We start from the raw sequence: 15,615 nt of genomic DNA on the forward strand, positions 1-15,615 counted from the left end.
AATCTAGTACTATCATCTACTCATGCTCTTCTTCCCGAGTAGATACGATTTGTATTGAATTCGTTGAAAGTGCGTTCCATTGAAAATCGCTAGTAAACTACTAGTAGTACTTTGCCACCTCCCAATGGAACAGGGCTACTAATGAAATGGTTGTGCCATTAGATTTGACATTTTAGATTCAATAGAAGTTCATCACTTCATTTAAACCATTGTTTCTTCAAAAAATTAATACCGATGAAGTAAGTATAAGAACTAACTTCCCAACGAACAGTTTTGTTTCTGTAAAGCTTTATAGAAGCAAATTGTAAGTAGAGTTGTTGCTTTATTTCTGATATTTTTAATATGTGTTAGCAAAATATAGGAATCACTTGCTTTATTTTAAGTTTTGTTTGTAATATCACAACCTTAATTTGAAATATCACAAAGAAATTAATAAACTCTTTTATTTTTATTCCAATCACTTTCTTGTGGCATTTTTTCTTTATTCTTTCTACAAAATATTATAAAATAAATTATAAAATATTTTTAATTATTGGTTATGGCACACTCAAATAAAAGTTTCTTACATAATGCATTTATAAAAAACTTAAAAAATAGTTCAAATTAATCAATTCTGTTAAACTTCAAGATAATTCCGTTATAATGATATAGAAAACCACCATGACGCGGCTTTGCTTAGGCATGAATAACCTCAAATACTCTATTGTGTGTGTTTGTATGTATTTATACTTAAAACTCTACCATCTTGTTGTTCGAATATCGAAATTATGAAGCATTCCTTTTCGAAAGTAAATTGAAATCAGTTTCATATTCATTTCTTGGGATGTTATGAGGTCCTGGACCTGGATTAACTACTTTCTCACTGATTTCATGAAAACTGCCACGAATTTGTTCCAAAGCATCGCCTAATCCAGTTTTTATTTGATTAAATTCTTGTGTGATCAAAGACAAACGTCCAAGTAGATAGTTCAAATTTGAATCAACTTCCATCATACGACTTGTAATCTGAGAAACCTTTCCTTCCATACCGTCCATAGTAGCAAATGTACCATTTACGTAGACTTCAGTTTGACCAGTGAGTTTGTTCATTGCGTCTTTACTATCCGACATTTCACTGTGCATGATCTCAATTTGATGCCAAACTTGACTAATCTCCGTTTCCATAGCAGAACTGATATTTTGAAGAGATTGAACATGATTGGTGCTGATCGATTCATCAACATCATCAAAGCGTTTCTTTATCTCTTGTTGAAGTTTCAATTGTTCTTCTCCTACAACATCAGATATTTTCTGGCCAATTTGATGTGTTCCAAATTCAATCTTTCGTTGAGTTTTCAAAATTTCATCAGAGTTTGATAGGAGAATCTTGTTGAAGTTATCTAGACCGTCTGTTAGAGCGTTGTGGGTTGCGTTTAGTTCCACATAGAATTTCTCCAGAATTTCAGTAGTGTTTTCTATGTTTTCGTTCACCTTTTTGATACTACTATCGACATTGGCTTCAGAGTCCTTAATGCGTGATGAAGCCTTAGCCAAAACTTAAAGAATAAAAAATGCATGATTAAAAACAAAATACTTCACACAAATTTGTTTGATATCTTACCTTTGTCTGTTGCACTCAAGGTATCAATCTTAAGATTTTCCAGAGCATTTAAGGTTTCATTTGTCAGAGCCTGAATGAACTCCTTATCGGCTTGAACTAAACCAGCTGGTCCTTGAGTGGTTGGAGTATAAGACTTCAATTCATTAATATTTGATGCAATACTCTTGAATGAATCCATAACTTTGCTCTCAAACTCGGAATTATCAATTATAATGGGAGCTTGAGTTGTAGATGGAGGTGGAACATAAAGGCTGACCAATTTGTTCTCCATACGATCAATAAGCTGTTCAGTTTTGGGACTCTGTTTGGCCATTTCTTCAGTTTGTTTCATCAAAGAGCTTGACATATCCAAAAGTTTTTGAACACTGCCCGATAAGGTACGGACTTCTTTAAGCATTTCCAAGTTCATTGGAGCCTCAACAACAACTGGTTCCTTAATAACGACACTAGAACCACCCGAGTTCTTTTTGCTATTTTCATCCATCCATTTTATGAGCTTAATAACTTCATCGATCTTTTCAGATTGTAAGCTGTACTTTTGTTCTTGCTAAAATAAAATATCCTTGTAATGTATTTTTAACAAAACAGTATTTATGTATTAACTTACAGCCATTAAGAGAGTTTCAATTTGGCTAACACGTTCATCCAGTCGACTGAAGATTCCCTTCATAGGTTCCATAGATTTTTGTCCAATTTGCAAGGACATGATGCCTTTTTTGAGAAGTTCACCCAAAGCTCGTTCTCGATATTCATGGCGCTCGAGTTTGTTCTCCAACTGATTGTATGACCGCACCAACGATAGCAGCTGATCGTTCCTGAAAAATAAGAGATGTTTTGTTTTTGAGACTCAAGGTCTTCCACAGTCTTTGGATATTTCATTGAATCTAAATACTAACGATTGGTTTAATAAAGAGTCAGAAGGTGAACAACAAGCTATCTTTCAATCGGAAGTAAGCTTCGTAATAAAATTTCAAGTTGAAACAGTGCCTTTCAGGCTAAAAACGGACTTATTGAGGTTATGCACCGAACTCACGAAATGGTATACAACTGTTAAAACTTATTATTTTAAAGCCTACTCAACCTACATTAACTTGGAAACAAAGTTCCCTGAGGAAGACTGAGAAACCAATTGGAAATAAAAATCCTAAAAATTATATAATTAGATCAAAAAACTATGGTGACTTAAACTATGATGCTGTGAAAGATTTGCTAAGTTAAGCTCAGTGGTTTCTAGGACTTTTTTCCAAAGAAGGAAAAAAACTCCAACTTAAATGATCCTATTTCCAAGAAAAGAAACAGGATTTTCTCTGTATCGGCTCTTATGATCGTCCGAAAAATTCCGAAAACCTTACTTATATATAAGCGTTCTTAAGCTATGAGCCTTCGAAGAATATAGGCCTTCGTGATCACACAAAGAAAAGGACCACATAAAATTAAGCGGATTTCTGCATGGTTTTTTGTCAAGATGCCTACCTTCTTAAATTAAGCGGAAATCCACTAAATATAAGATGCAAATCTTCTTATTATCATAAAAATAAAAAGATTTCCATCTAAAATTAAGTAGATTTCCACTTATTTTAAGGCGGAAGACATCTGGGCAAAAAACCATGCAGAAATCCGCTTAATTTAAGGTGATCTTTTTCTCTGTGCACTTATTTTTCGTAATCCCTTGCATTAATATTTTGTTATGGATCATGGTATAAAAAGAGAAGGTATGATCCATAAACAAAAAATACCAAGACTGGAAAATTTCGTACGTCTTTCCCCGAAAAACCCTTTTGTGTACAGTGCTGTCTGTGAATATATGTGAAAGCCACCACGTTGGTAAATGACGTTAACACGCACACATTTATAGATTCACGACATTCACCACACAGCGGACACGAACACAACGATAGGTTCACGACATTCACCATACCTCGCAGCTTGTAGGCAAACGTCAGTTGACCGCCGAGTTTCCAGTCTTGGTATTTTTTGTTTATGGTATGATCATTAGAAAAAACTCTGTATCGAGAACTGTCAAAACTTAAAAATGGCTACTTAAGGTTTTGACAGCTGCCCATTGAAATTGTTGTTGTAAACAAATTTGTCTTGAAAATTGTTGTTGCTTTTGACTTTGACAAATTTAAACGTCAAAACCTTATTACCCCATTTTGTAAGATGGCGGCTCTAATGATCATACCTTGTCTTTTTATACCATGGTTATGGATAAGCTGTCAATTTTTTTGTTAAGAAATTTGGAAACCATTGCAAAATCCCTTTCTTAAATTGAGGCTATGTTTACATTCTGCTCTTCGTAGTTTTAATTAAATAAAAAGTTTTAGTTTATGGCATTGCGATTCCTTAACCGCTGATGACAAAATATTTCCAATTATTTTATCGGCTTAGTCGTCTCTTATGATAAAATAATTGAATTATTCTAAAAAAATTCGAATCTTCATTTAGTGCACACGAATTCTATGAAAAGTAACATATTTCGTCATAATTTTGCTCTGCATGATAAATCTCTAAATAAATGATACATCAAATGGCATAAAACCATTAGTAGATTCTTTGTCAAAATTAAACAGAATTTCGAAATAAATTATTTTCGAAAATAGAAATGTTCATTTAGAAAATCTCTTCCAATACTAATCTCAAACTCATTCCTATACACACTCCAAATGCGCGTATGCATCGAGTTAAAAAGATCATCTCTTCATCATTAGCAAGATCATTAATCGAGTTAAGGCCAACTGTGCTTTACACTGTGCGTAGGCCTTTGCACTCTTAATAATGAGAAATTTCAGTTTTTTTAAATTTTTATTTTTAGTCGAAATTAAGTTGTTTTTGTTTATTCCTTTTGTGTGATCTGTATACTGATCTGACCCTGCAAGATTCATTCTTGCCGGTTTGTCGAGGCCTCTATACAACAAACGATGAACGATGCATTCCAGAAATAGATTATTTTTTTTGTATAGCGTTTTGTTTTACGCGTAAGGGCAACTCGGCCATAAATATATCGAAAACCTAAATTCGGAAACAAAGTTAAGTAATTTTTCGATTCGAGATATTATGGTGACGCAGAAAGTCAACTTGGTGCAACATGTGTATGTCGTCTACACGCACCGCATAAATGTGGTAACCCAGAAAGAAGAGTCGTGCATATATCTTTTTATGTGACATTTTGTGTGATTCATTACGGTAGATACAGTTATTTATTGGCAAATGCTGAGAAAAAAATGTGTTTCGAAAACGCATTATGAGAAAGAAGTTTTGAATTTTTACAAGAATAACTTTATTCTGACAGAACATAAAAAACATATGTGCGACATGTCAATGTACTCTTTGGACTTCATAATTCTGTCTGCCAAATAATAGCACTTGCAGCATAATTATGGATAATTATGTAATTGTCCACACTCTTGTGATGCGTATGAAAAATTTTTTAATTGCATTTGCCGCCGGCTTAATATTAACATGTGCTCAGTGCTCCAATTTTGGAACAACATTGGGAATTATGTTGTGAATTTTTGTAATTGTTTAGGTTATTCTTCTGCAAAGTGGCGACGATAGTTTTTTGGGGACATAGAGCGCGGAAGTCTTCTAATAAGAACATAACAATTAGACGCCGCCGGTTGATCTTTTCCAGAAAAAAAAAATACTAAAAGTGAGTATAATTAAAAATATGGCCATCGATCAAGAGTTTTATTCGCTTGCAGATATTTTGGAAGGGTGGTAACGCTGGCTGTCAAATAATCTCTCTGCAATCTGTCAAATTACGAATAACTTTTAAATTAGTCTGAATTAATGTAAAAAAGTGACATGAGCGCCACCTAGGCCGCAGAATTGTAAACTTGTTTTAAAAAAAATTTCTGATTGATTAGTCACCTGACACTATTACAAATTTACGCTGACACTATTACTATTTAAAGTTTTTGTGAGGCTAAGCAAGTGGAATTTAAGTGACCAATTTTACAAAACTTATAAACTTCTTGTGTCAAAATGTTAACTTCATTACGATCCTTTAAATTATTGGTTTCTGAACTGTCAAACTGATACTTAAATATCTTGTTTTTAGAAATCACTTCTAGACTCTCAGATTTTTAAAAAGCAAGAATTATACATATTTATGTAAGTCGAAATACGTTTTTGACATTAAGAAAAATAGGTATATTCATTCTTGTGCATAAATACATCAAAAAATAGCAATCATTCCATGAAAGATCACTTAATTTTTTATACTTACATGACATCTTTGGCTGGAGCCAGATCTATTAATCCAAATCCAATTAGTGTAACGAATAAGATTCCAATTGATTTCCTCATGATAGAAATTTATTGTGCGTATGCGTCGGGATCAAAAAGTTCAGTCTTCAGTTTTAAAGCGTATACAGTGGAGCCTTTTATTTGTGAAAATGGTGACTATATAGTATAATCTGCAAAAGAAAGAACAAAATTTATAAGAATAAAATGAAATTGATGTGTAGTTGTATACGCAAATTAAGGCCACGGTACGCTTTCAACAACTTTGAATGGGAGGATTTATCTTTGTTCGTTTTTGTATACGTATTATATCTTTACAATTGGAATTTTTACAAGTAGCTATACACTTGTTCTACATGGAATTTTGTTTAATCAAAGAATTCCTTTCAAGGAAATCATTCTTTCAACTGAAATTATCTTGTTGTATGCATTTTAAAATGGGATGGATTTATTTTAATCGGGGACACTTAGAACTTGTAGATAGAAGAAATCGATTGATAACATTGTTTTTTTGTTTTCATTTTCAATTGAGAATTTTAAGCATGTTTTTTATAAAAAAGGAGATGGGGCAAAATTATATGGGACTTGGGCCATGAGCGTACATTAATGAGACTAGTCTCAAAATGAAGCTGGAGGTTAGTATATTCAATCTATGAATTTTTTTTTCAAATCGTAAGTCAGGTTCTTGAGATACAAGGCTCCAAAGTTCGTTCTGATAACCCTTATTTGTCCCTTTTATATGCAAATATCATGAGAACTACAAGAGGTATATTGATGTTTTTGATGTCAAATGAAAGGTTGTTAAGTACTAGTAAAGGTACTAACCTTTTAAACAATATAAAATACATATTACACAAAACAAAGAAACGGCGAAAAAATAAATAAAAGTAGAATATTAATTTGAAAAAATCGATTCATGTCGACATTAATGGCATTTATTTTCAAATTAAATATGCTTGTACGCATGTGTAGTTATAAAATTGTTTTAATTTTTTAGAATGCGGTTAGAACCGGTTTAGAAGCTTGTTTATTTGTGTTATGTTATGTGGGGAAAACCAATTGTTTAATACACTTTTCAAAAAAAAACTTGGGAGATCACTTATAGAAAAGGAACGGATAAGATGTTGTTATTTTAAAGAACAATTTTAATAGAGCATTGGTTTATTGTATTTAATTCCATTTTCATTAATTTCAAAGAACTTATCAGTTTATTATAGTTTCAAAAAGCTCCAAGAACTATATTTTAAACTAAAACAGAGATAAAAGTGGATTTATCGGAAATCTTCTTTAGTACGTATTTTGTAATCTAGTTTATGTAAACAAAGTGTAGCCCAGAGTTCATCACAAGAAATTACAGTTTTTGTGTCTCTCTAACATAATTTGGACAAAAAAGGACCAGTTGTACAAACGTGGTTCAGCCTCGGATCAGTAATTTAACCCACCGATTTTGGCGGATTAGCTACGGGTCAGTTTCGGTTCATGCATGGATGTGGCTATTTTTACGTATTTTTACATATGTGGTTCAAGGTACAAGGTTGAACCAGTGCTATACCGCAACAAAAATCGATTTTTTAAAATAATATTTTAATTTTTTTATTTGTTCGCCGTTTCTTTGTTTTGTGTAATATGTATTTTATATTGTTAAAAAGGCACTAAAACCACCTTTCATTTGACATCAAAAACATCCATATACCTCTTGTAGTTCTCATGATATTTGCATATAAAAGTGTCAAATAAGGGTTTCAAGAACGAACTTTGGAGCCTTGTATCTCAAGAACCTGACTTACGATTTGAAAAAAAATTCATAGATTGAATATACTAACCTCCAGCTTCATTTTGAGACTAGTCTCATTAATGTACGCTCATGGCCCAAAAACGCCCCATCTCCTTTATAAGTTTGTTTGAAAACTAGGATGTTCAAACGGTTGAAACGTGTCATTAGAAAAACAATTTTATTATATCCTCTACAAAATATTTTAAGTCTTCCAAGTCCCAAAATCTCGGTGGAAATGCTTGGATAGGTGACCTTTTTTGTTTTAATTGATTAAGAAATATTTTTGTCATGTTTCGAAAAACTGCAGTTTTTGATTTTTGTAAATAATAATCCCTCGATGAAATTGGTAAATATTGTCGAAACTTCAAGGAAGTTGTATAAAGCTCATATAAATATTGTAAAATATGAAAGGAGGATCTCCATAGTTAACTCACTTTGTTTTAGCTGATTTTGGAAATGCGGCTCTAACAATTATCAATTTAAACAATAACAGCAGGATTTGATTCTGATTTAGCTCCGAAAATAGAAAGATTCCTTACTAAAAAAAAAACCTAATCGATTAAAATGTTTCTTTCTAAAACAAAAAAACTAAAGCATTTAATGTTTATATACAAAGTTTTGCACTATTTCATGAACATACAAAAATCCATTTATTTTCAGTTTTCGCGTTTAAAATGAAAAATTAATGCTAATTAGCTATAGGAAAATATCCGCCTTGGTAGAAAGGCTATCTACCTATTCAATATCTAAATACATCTACACAGAGTTAAAATTTTCAACAAAATTTTTTGATATTTATTAACATTTGTTAGTAATTTGTACACGCCGTATTTTAATCATCACCATTAAATTATTCTCTACGATTTGAGCATTCAGCAAGTAAATTATAAAATAATTGTGTGTGTATTTCAAGTGGAAAACCCAAACAAACATTTTTAGATTTTGCTGCCTAAATCAATCGACATCGACACTAATTCCAAGTTGCAAGTAAAGTGCATAGAGACTTATTCATCGGATAGAAATTTTCTAAAAACGCGGAAAATCTAGTTCATTGCTTTGTCACGGCGCCAACTTTGTCTGTTCTCAGTTGCACTTTACTTTGTAAAACAGAACAGAAAATCAAAATTGTGCAAATAAATTGTTTGTTTTGTTAATTTGCTTTTGCTTTGTTTGATTTTTGTCTTGTTTATATTAACGATTGACGTAGTTGAAAGCACACGAGAAAATATAGCAATAATTATCCTTAAAGCCTGCACCACATCCGGTTAGCCATCAAACCATAATGAAAATGCAATGCACCTTGCTCAAAAATAAGTTCATAAAATTTTGCATTTTTAAAATATATTTTTGTTTTAATTTCTTTTGTTATTTAGTTAAAAGCTTGAGCAAGGAAAATTCATTATGAATTATGAACAAACGCAAAAGTTTACCTCTTTTGAGTTTTTGTTCTTTTGTTTATGAAAAACAAATATTTAAAAATTTATATTTAGTTTTTGTTTTTTGTTAAATGATGTAAATATTTAGATAAACTGACTGGAAGGTAGTAGAGATGAATATTTATTAAGACTACCGCTGTGCTGTGAGGTGATTTATTTTCTAATTGATTTAAATATGAAAAAAATTTAATTTTAAATTGGATGTAATTATTTTTTTTATAAATAATGGTGGCAAGAGGAAATAAATCAATTAAAAGAAGCCTTGGAAAAAGTGGTAGCTTCAGTTAACACTACTTGGTATTTTCTATGTGGGATTACTTTCCGACTAATTGAATTTGGAATAGTTTGCTATTTTGTTGCTAAAAGCTTACAGCTAATTTGATCAATCTTCAACCTTTTATATTTTGGCCTGAAAATCCAAGAGGATTGTAATTTGTTTGACCGGTATGTGTGTAATACACACTGTGTATGTATGTTCATCTGTGGGATCATAGTTTCTAAAATACTTCTTGTAATTTTACAAATGAGACATTTTTGGAAGCGTTTTGTTTGGTATACACTATGCGACGTTGCATGGAATTGATTATGGCGCTCTCTAGATACTACAGTCTTGGACTATTTATTATTTTTTTTTTTTAATATTGTATAGAGAATATGAAAATACTTATCACGAAAAAAGCGCTACTGGTACAAAGATTATATGTGTAAATTAAGTTGAGTATTTATTTAAAATAAATTTAATTAAAAAAAAAAATAAACAAATATTCTTATCAACTTATTAAGCTTATCTGTAATTACGGCGACATCGTATAATAATCAAATTCGGAAGCTTATTGAAAATTTTTCCAGTTCGTTCAACGTTTCAACACATATGTACCTATAGCTATAAACGTAACATATCGATACCTTAAGTGACAATTCATAAAATTTACAGGAATTTCTTTGTTTATTTAGGGACAATTTTTCAATAGTCAAATAAACCTCAGATTTCAGATAGAGCTTATTACAATAATTAAAAGTTTTTTTTATACTGACATTTATTCTTCTGATAGTCTAACTGACGATTGAAAAATCAGGGCTTACTGAAATAAACAGATTTTGGAAATTTGCACTCATATAGGTACATTCTCACAAAAAGGTATCGATATTAAACCTTTAATAAAAAAAAAAAAAACTAGAGGGCAACACAAAATACTAATCTAATAGATTGTCCTTGGTTTTGATTTAAATTTTTAATTTCTCAGCTACTCAATGTTACAATTTCACTAAGGTTTATAGGTATAAGAGGCTTCAACGTTAAAACCTAGTATGCAGCTGAAGCGAAACGAAATTTTCCATACAAAAATAGCTCAAAGAAATTTTGATCGAAATTTAATTTTTTTTGTTTAAGATACTCGATGGTAATTTTTCGTTATACAATTGTTTAAGTTTAAACTCAATAATAGTTCCAAAGAACTTTTATTTAAAATTCCGACAGAACTCATTTTCGAGAACATTTATTAAAAAAAAAAAACTCTGTTAACACGAGTTTTGTATTGGAAGAATATTGATTTCCCTGCTACAGGTTCACTTTCAAGTGAACTTTCATATCTCACTTACATAAACTTTGAATAGTTATAGGGGAAGTGGGGGCAAGACCGCCCCTTAAGTATTTAACCGTCTTAAAAATAAAGTGTTTATTCATTAATTTTAATGTTTTTTTGTAGGAAATCTCATCATTAAAAAAAAAATAAAAAAATACTGAACAAAAGATAATACGTTTTGTAAAAACATCTAACAAAAAACGGTCTTGTTCCCCACATGGGGGCGAGACCGCTATATCAACTTCTGTTGATAATAAAACCGTTTCTATCTTAAAATATGGAATCTTTTTGCAATAATCACAAACGTAAGCTATATGTTTTCATCTGTTCCCAACTTTAATTACAATGAAAGGAAAAGTTAAAACTTTCAAATAATTCATTTAAAAAAGTACAAATTTCACATGAAACATGACGATTTGACGAAAAATCACAAAATTTACTATAACTTTTCGGGATTTCAACGAAACTTGCTCATACTTACAGACATAATCTATCTTACTAGAAGACATTTATTTTATATTACAAGTCCTGCCAATTTAATTTTTTTTCATACAACTTGGTACAAAAACGGTCTTGCCCCCATAGGTGGTCTTGCCCCCACTTCCGAGATTTAGCTAAGTAGATTTAGAAGAAATCTCGAGATTTATTCTAAATCTTGGATTGAGGGTAGTCAAAAACCTCGGATTTAAGGTAGGTGAACCCAAATCCATAGAGTTCCTTTGAATTCTTAATGATTCTGGATAGTTTGAAATAAAATAAGTAAAGTTTTTGAATTTATGAAACAACAAAAACTAAATAGAAAGTTTTTGGAACCAAAACAAAATAATAATATGATGAAACTTATTGCATAAAAAAGAGCGTAATACCGAAAATTAAAGGAATTATTATTTACTGGTAATTTGAGGTCGAGAATTGGAAGCAGCTTGAGTTTTTCAGGATTAAAAAATAGTTTCTATCGATTTCTGGCAAAAGTTGTAGGTAATTAAAAGATAAAATTATTATTTTATTATTTTGTTCATATTTCAAACACTTCAACGAAACGCCTTTTCTTCCAAGCAGATGTTTTGACGTTATATTTTTCGATTGAAAATTAGGCTGCTTTTTCAATATGAATTCAAAATAAGGTGAATAAAATAATATTTTAAATTGACACAAAAAGGTAAGTTTTCACCAAATTTCGTAATTTTTGTTTTTTTTTTTTTTTTTGTAAAATGTAATAATAGCCGTTTTTTATTATTCCACTTGATCCATATAGATTAATTAACACTATTACAACAACTACATGAGATCCTGCTCATCAGGATCACGATGAAAAGCAAGATCACGATTCGTGATCCTGATGAAAAGCAACTCACGATTCATGATCCTGATGAAAAGCAAGATATCATGTAGTTGTTGTAATACGTGTTAATTAATGATCTATATTTATCAAGTGGCAAAAAACGGCCAATAAAACCTTGCTTACTTGAATTAATCAAATAAATTTTAAAATTATGTGAAAAAAATGTTATTAAAAAAGTTGTAGAAATATTACTTACAACTTTGCGATTAACTTTTTTCATAGGACTTGCAGTTTTACCGGAAATCGAGTTAAACTGCTTTTTATCCTTTAAAACTAATCTCCTCCAAATTACACACCTCAAATCACCCATAAATTATGTCCTTTAATTTTTGTTATATTCTCTTCCATTTTCAATGGGTTTCATCTAAATATAGTTTTTCCAATTTTTACCATTTTCTAAGGATTTAGCCCTTCCAAAAAGCACAGTTAAATCAAGTTTATTTAATTTTCATTACTAGAATATGTCCTTACTCTAAAATAGGTAGTTAAAAATATAACGATAGGTTTATTTTTAATGAAAAATAAACAAAAGGTTACATCTTTTTTTTATAGTTTTGTTTATACACATGACAATCTCATTGATATTTTTTTTATTGAATTCTGTTATCAGAGAGTCTAGTATTTATGGGTCAAAAGTTTAAATTTCAATAATTCAAAGCAAACGATTGGTTTAGAACACGGTGATTTTTTTTTAATTTAATTTTTTTGTACATACCTCTCGATCAAATAGTTTATCCAGGTTTGAAAATATGTATTGTATTAATGTGCTAATAAATCACTGTTAAACACTCTTCATAATAAAAAAAAAAAAAAAAAAACGAATCGTTTAAATCTTAGGTTTATTTTTGGTAAAAAAGTTCGAAAGTTATTTCACTATTTTATATTCACTTTGATCTCCACTCTATCAGTATCGGCGCTATCGAACCAATGCCTCTGACCATGCCAAGCAAAGGTTCCACATTAAATAGATGTTTGCGATGTACAGAACTTAGCTTCTGGGGATATAGTCGAAAAGTGATCAGCTAGCTGATGCTGTGTTCTTAGTGGTGTTGTCGATGTTTTGTTTTAAATTATTCGACGTAACCAGACAGAGATAACCAGAATACCTCCTCAGACAGCAGCTGAATGAATGAACGATTTGTCGATGATCATTGAGAGAGCTCAGCGGCGCGATATTCGTATATGAAAAATTGGAAACTCCATTGCACGGATTTTCATCATCCAGAAATAGATATTTTTTGTTCGGTATTTAGTCGGGAAGATATGTTTTTTCTGTTCTTGTAAGAAATGTTTCATCTGCTTTTGAATTAAACACTAGAATGGTGGTGTATTTGGTTTAAACGTTATAGAGTTGTGTAAAAAATGTTCTGGTTTTTTAAATACTATTTTTTTGATTTTGTGGAAATATTTTGATGAGCTCAAAAATGTCCCTAAAATATAAAAACTCAATGAAATAAAACTGAAATGATGTTTTTAATGAAAAAAAAGCATTTTGTGTTTGATACCGACCTATAGTGTTTTTTGGCTCAAATTAAAACAAATGTATCTTTAAATTATAGTCATCATTAATCATCAAATAGATTAAAAAGATACACTCCGATTCTATCCCCTCATCAAAACTTATGAAAGTCATAAAAGGAATTTATCTCTTATTAAAATTGTTGTTAGTTGTTACCTGCTCTTTAGGATATCTCAAATTTGGGGATTTTTGTGAATCTTACAAGTTGTGAATCTTACAAGATGTTAGAAAAATCCATTTTCAAACAATATAATAGCCCAACTAACAATTTACTTTCTGTAACGCGTTACTTTACAGTAGCTTCTGTAAGCTTCTGTAAGGCCTATTAGAAGATTAAATGTTATAAGAGAATTCGATCTTTACTTCACAAATGGTCAAAAACAATATCGATACAAAAATGTTGCACCCTACTGTAGTTCAATGAAAGAATTCATGTTTTTTCTATGATGATTACTTGGAACAAATAAAGAGAGTGATGCATTGATTCTTTGGGGAGATAATTTACCGACAGACGCATAGATTTAAATGTGCTGATTGACATGGGTTTATAAGTTCAGACAAGTGAAATACTGTATGTTATGCATTTTTTTTTGTGTGTTTCTTTTTTACTTTTTGTTATTTTAATCAAGTGAGTGTCATCTTTCCTAGGTCAGTGTTATTATGATAACCGATAACGTTAACAACAGTTACACGTTCTCCATAATTTATGAAATTAATATGATTCTAGAAGTTCATGGTACTGTTACAAAAAATTACAAGTAGTTATGAGTCTATAATGCAAACTCAAAATTCAGTTAGGTATAGGATTATTTTAGACAAATGCGGATTTTATTTGTTTAAGCACAAAAAGTTCTCAGTTCACTAGTGTTTATTTGAATTGATTCAAGCAAAATACAAAAATGACAGTTTGCAAACAAATTAAAATTAATGATGAGTGATTTGTTCAATGTTCATGTCATCATTTTATCAGAATAGATTATTTTTTACTCTTAATTCAAATTTTATTCAAGCAACAACACTTCTGCATACAAATAGTCGGTATAATTATGTAGATAGATGAGGCAACGTGGTTATAGTAATAGTTTCCAGTTGTAGTCAATTTTTGCATGAAAGCTTCACAGTCTCCCGGGTGGACCCTCCAGAGGAAAGGGCTCATGGGAGCCATGATTCCATACAAATTTTGGAAAATAGGATAGCAATTGATTGAGTTACCTTCACACTTATCATTAGGTGTGTTTTTTATTACAACCGGTCTTAACTAGACAAAAAAAAACGCAGTCCGGGCTAAGCAATTTACATGTTAATTACAATAACACCTTAGCACCTTGGGCTTAGTTGTTTAGCCCGGAGATTTCTCTGGGCTTAACTTTTTGAAGAGTTTTAAATCTGTGCTACCCAAACTAATTTTTTCATAAATTGTTTAGAATTTGTTTAAAAACGTGAAAACTGACGTTTGGAAGGACAAAATGTATTAAAATAGTTTTGCTAGCATACATTTTTGTATCTCTTTGTAAAATATACATGAAAAATACAAGAAAAGGACGAAAGCGAAAAATATGACAACTTTAAATGTTTGTTGTGTCTGCTGTTTTCGGAACATTCAATATACAGTGCTAAAGTCTACTTGGACTAAACTGATACTTGATCCACAGCTAATCCCCCGAAATCGGAGAGCTAAATTCCTGAAAAGAGGGTGACCTACGTTTGTATAACTGGCACTTAGTGCACCAAAAGGCGCATCTGTACGAACTGTTCAATAACGTATCACATGTCAAAAAGCTCCGCATAAAACGTTTCGAATGGCAGAGGAACGAACACTTAATGAACATCGACGTTTAGCCCCACATCAAGCTAAAGCCTAGTACGCTGCTGATGCGAAACGAAAAATTTTCAAGTCTCCAAAGTTAACAACGAAAATGCTAACGAAAAAAAATCTTCAAGTATTCTGTCAAAGTCAAAATAAAAAATTCAAAACTAATTTAATATCAAGAAAAATCAACAGCAAATAATTTTTAAAGCAACAAATAAATGAATTAAAAAACCGTCAAGAGAAATACACAGGACAGTAAAAAGTAAGTGACAAATTAGTGAAAACTCTCCAACTTTTCGCTAGAAC

General features: G+C 31.0%; 1 protein-coding gene across 1 annotated transcript; it reads right to left on the minus strand.

Moving 5' to 3' along the window:
• Window positions 1-521: 521 nt before the first annotated feature.
• On the minus strand, window positions 522-13,104 carry LOC129905328 (uncharacterized). The gene is made up of 5 exons (XM_055980783.1): window positions 12,696-13,104; window positions 5,829-6,018; window positions 2,208-2,415; window positions 1,601-2,147; window positions 522-1,535 (listed from the first exon to the last, which is right to left on the minus strand). Exons 2-5 carry the CDS (start codon window positions 5,906-5,908, stop codon window positions 766-768), a joined length of 1,605 nt encoding a protein of 534 aa, XP_055836758.1. The 5' UTR covers window positions 5,909-6,018; window positions 12,696-13,104; the 3' UTR covers window positions 522-765.
• Window positions 13,105-15,615: the final 2,511 nt, after the last annotated feature.

Source organism: Episyrphus balteatus, chromosome 1, assembly GCF_945859705.1.
Source record: "Episyrphus balteatus chromosome 1, idEpiBalt1.1, whole genome shotgun sequence".
Classification (NCBI taxonomy): domain Eukaryota; kingdom Metazoa; phylum Arthropoda; class Insecta; order Diptera; family Syrphidae; genus Episyrphus; species Episyrphus balteatus.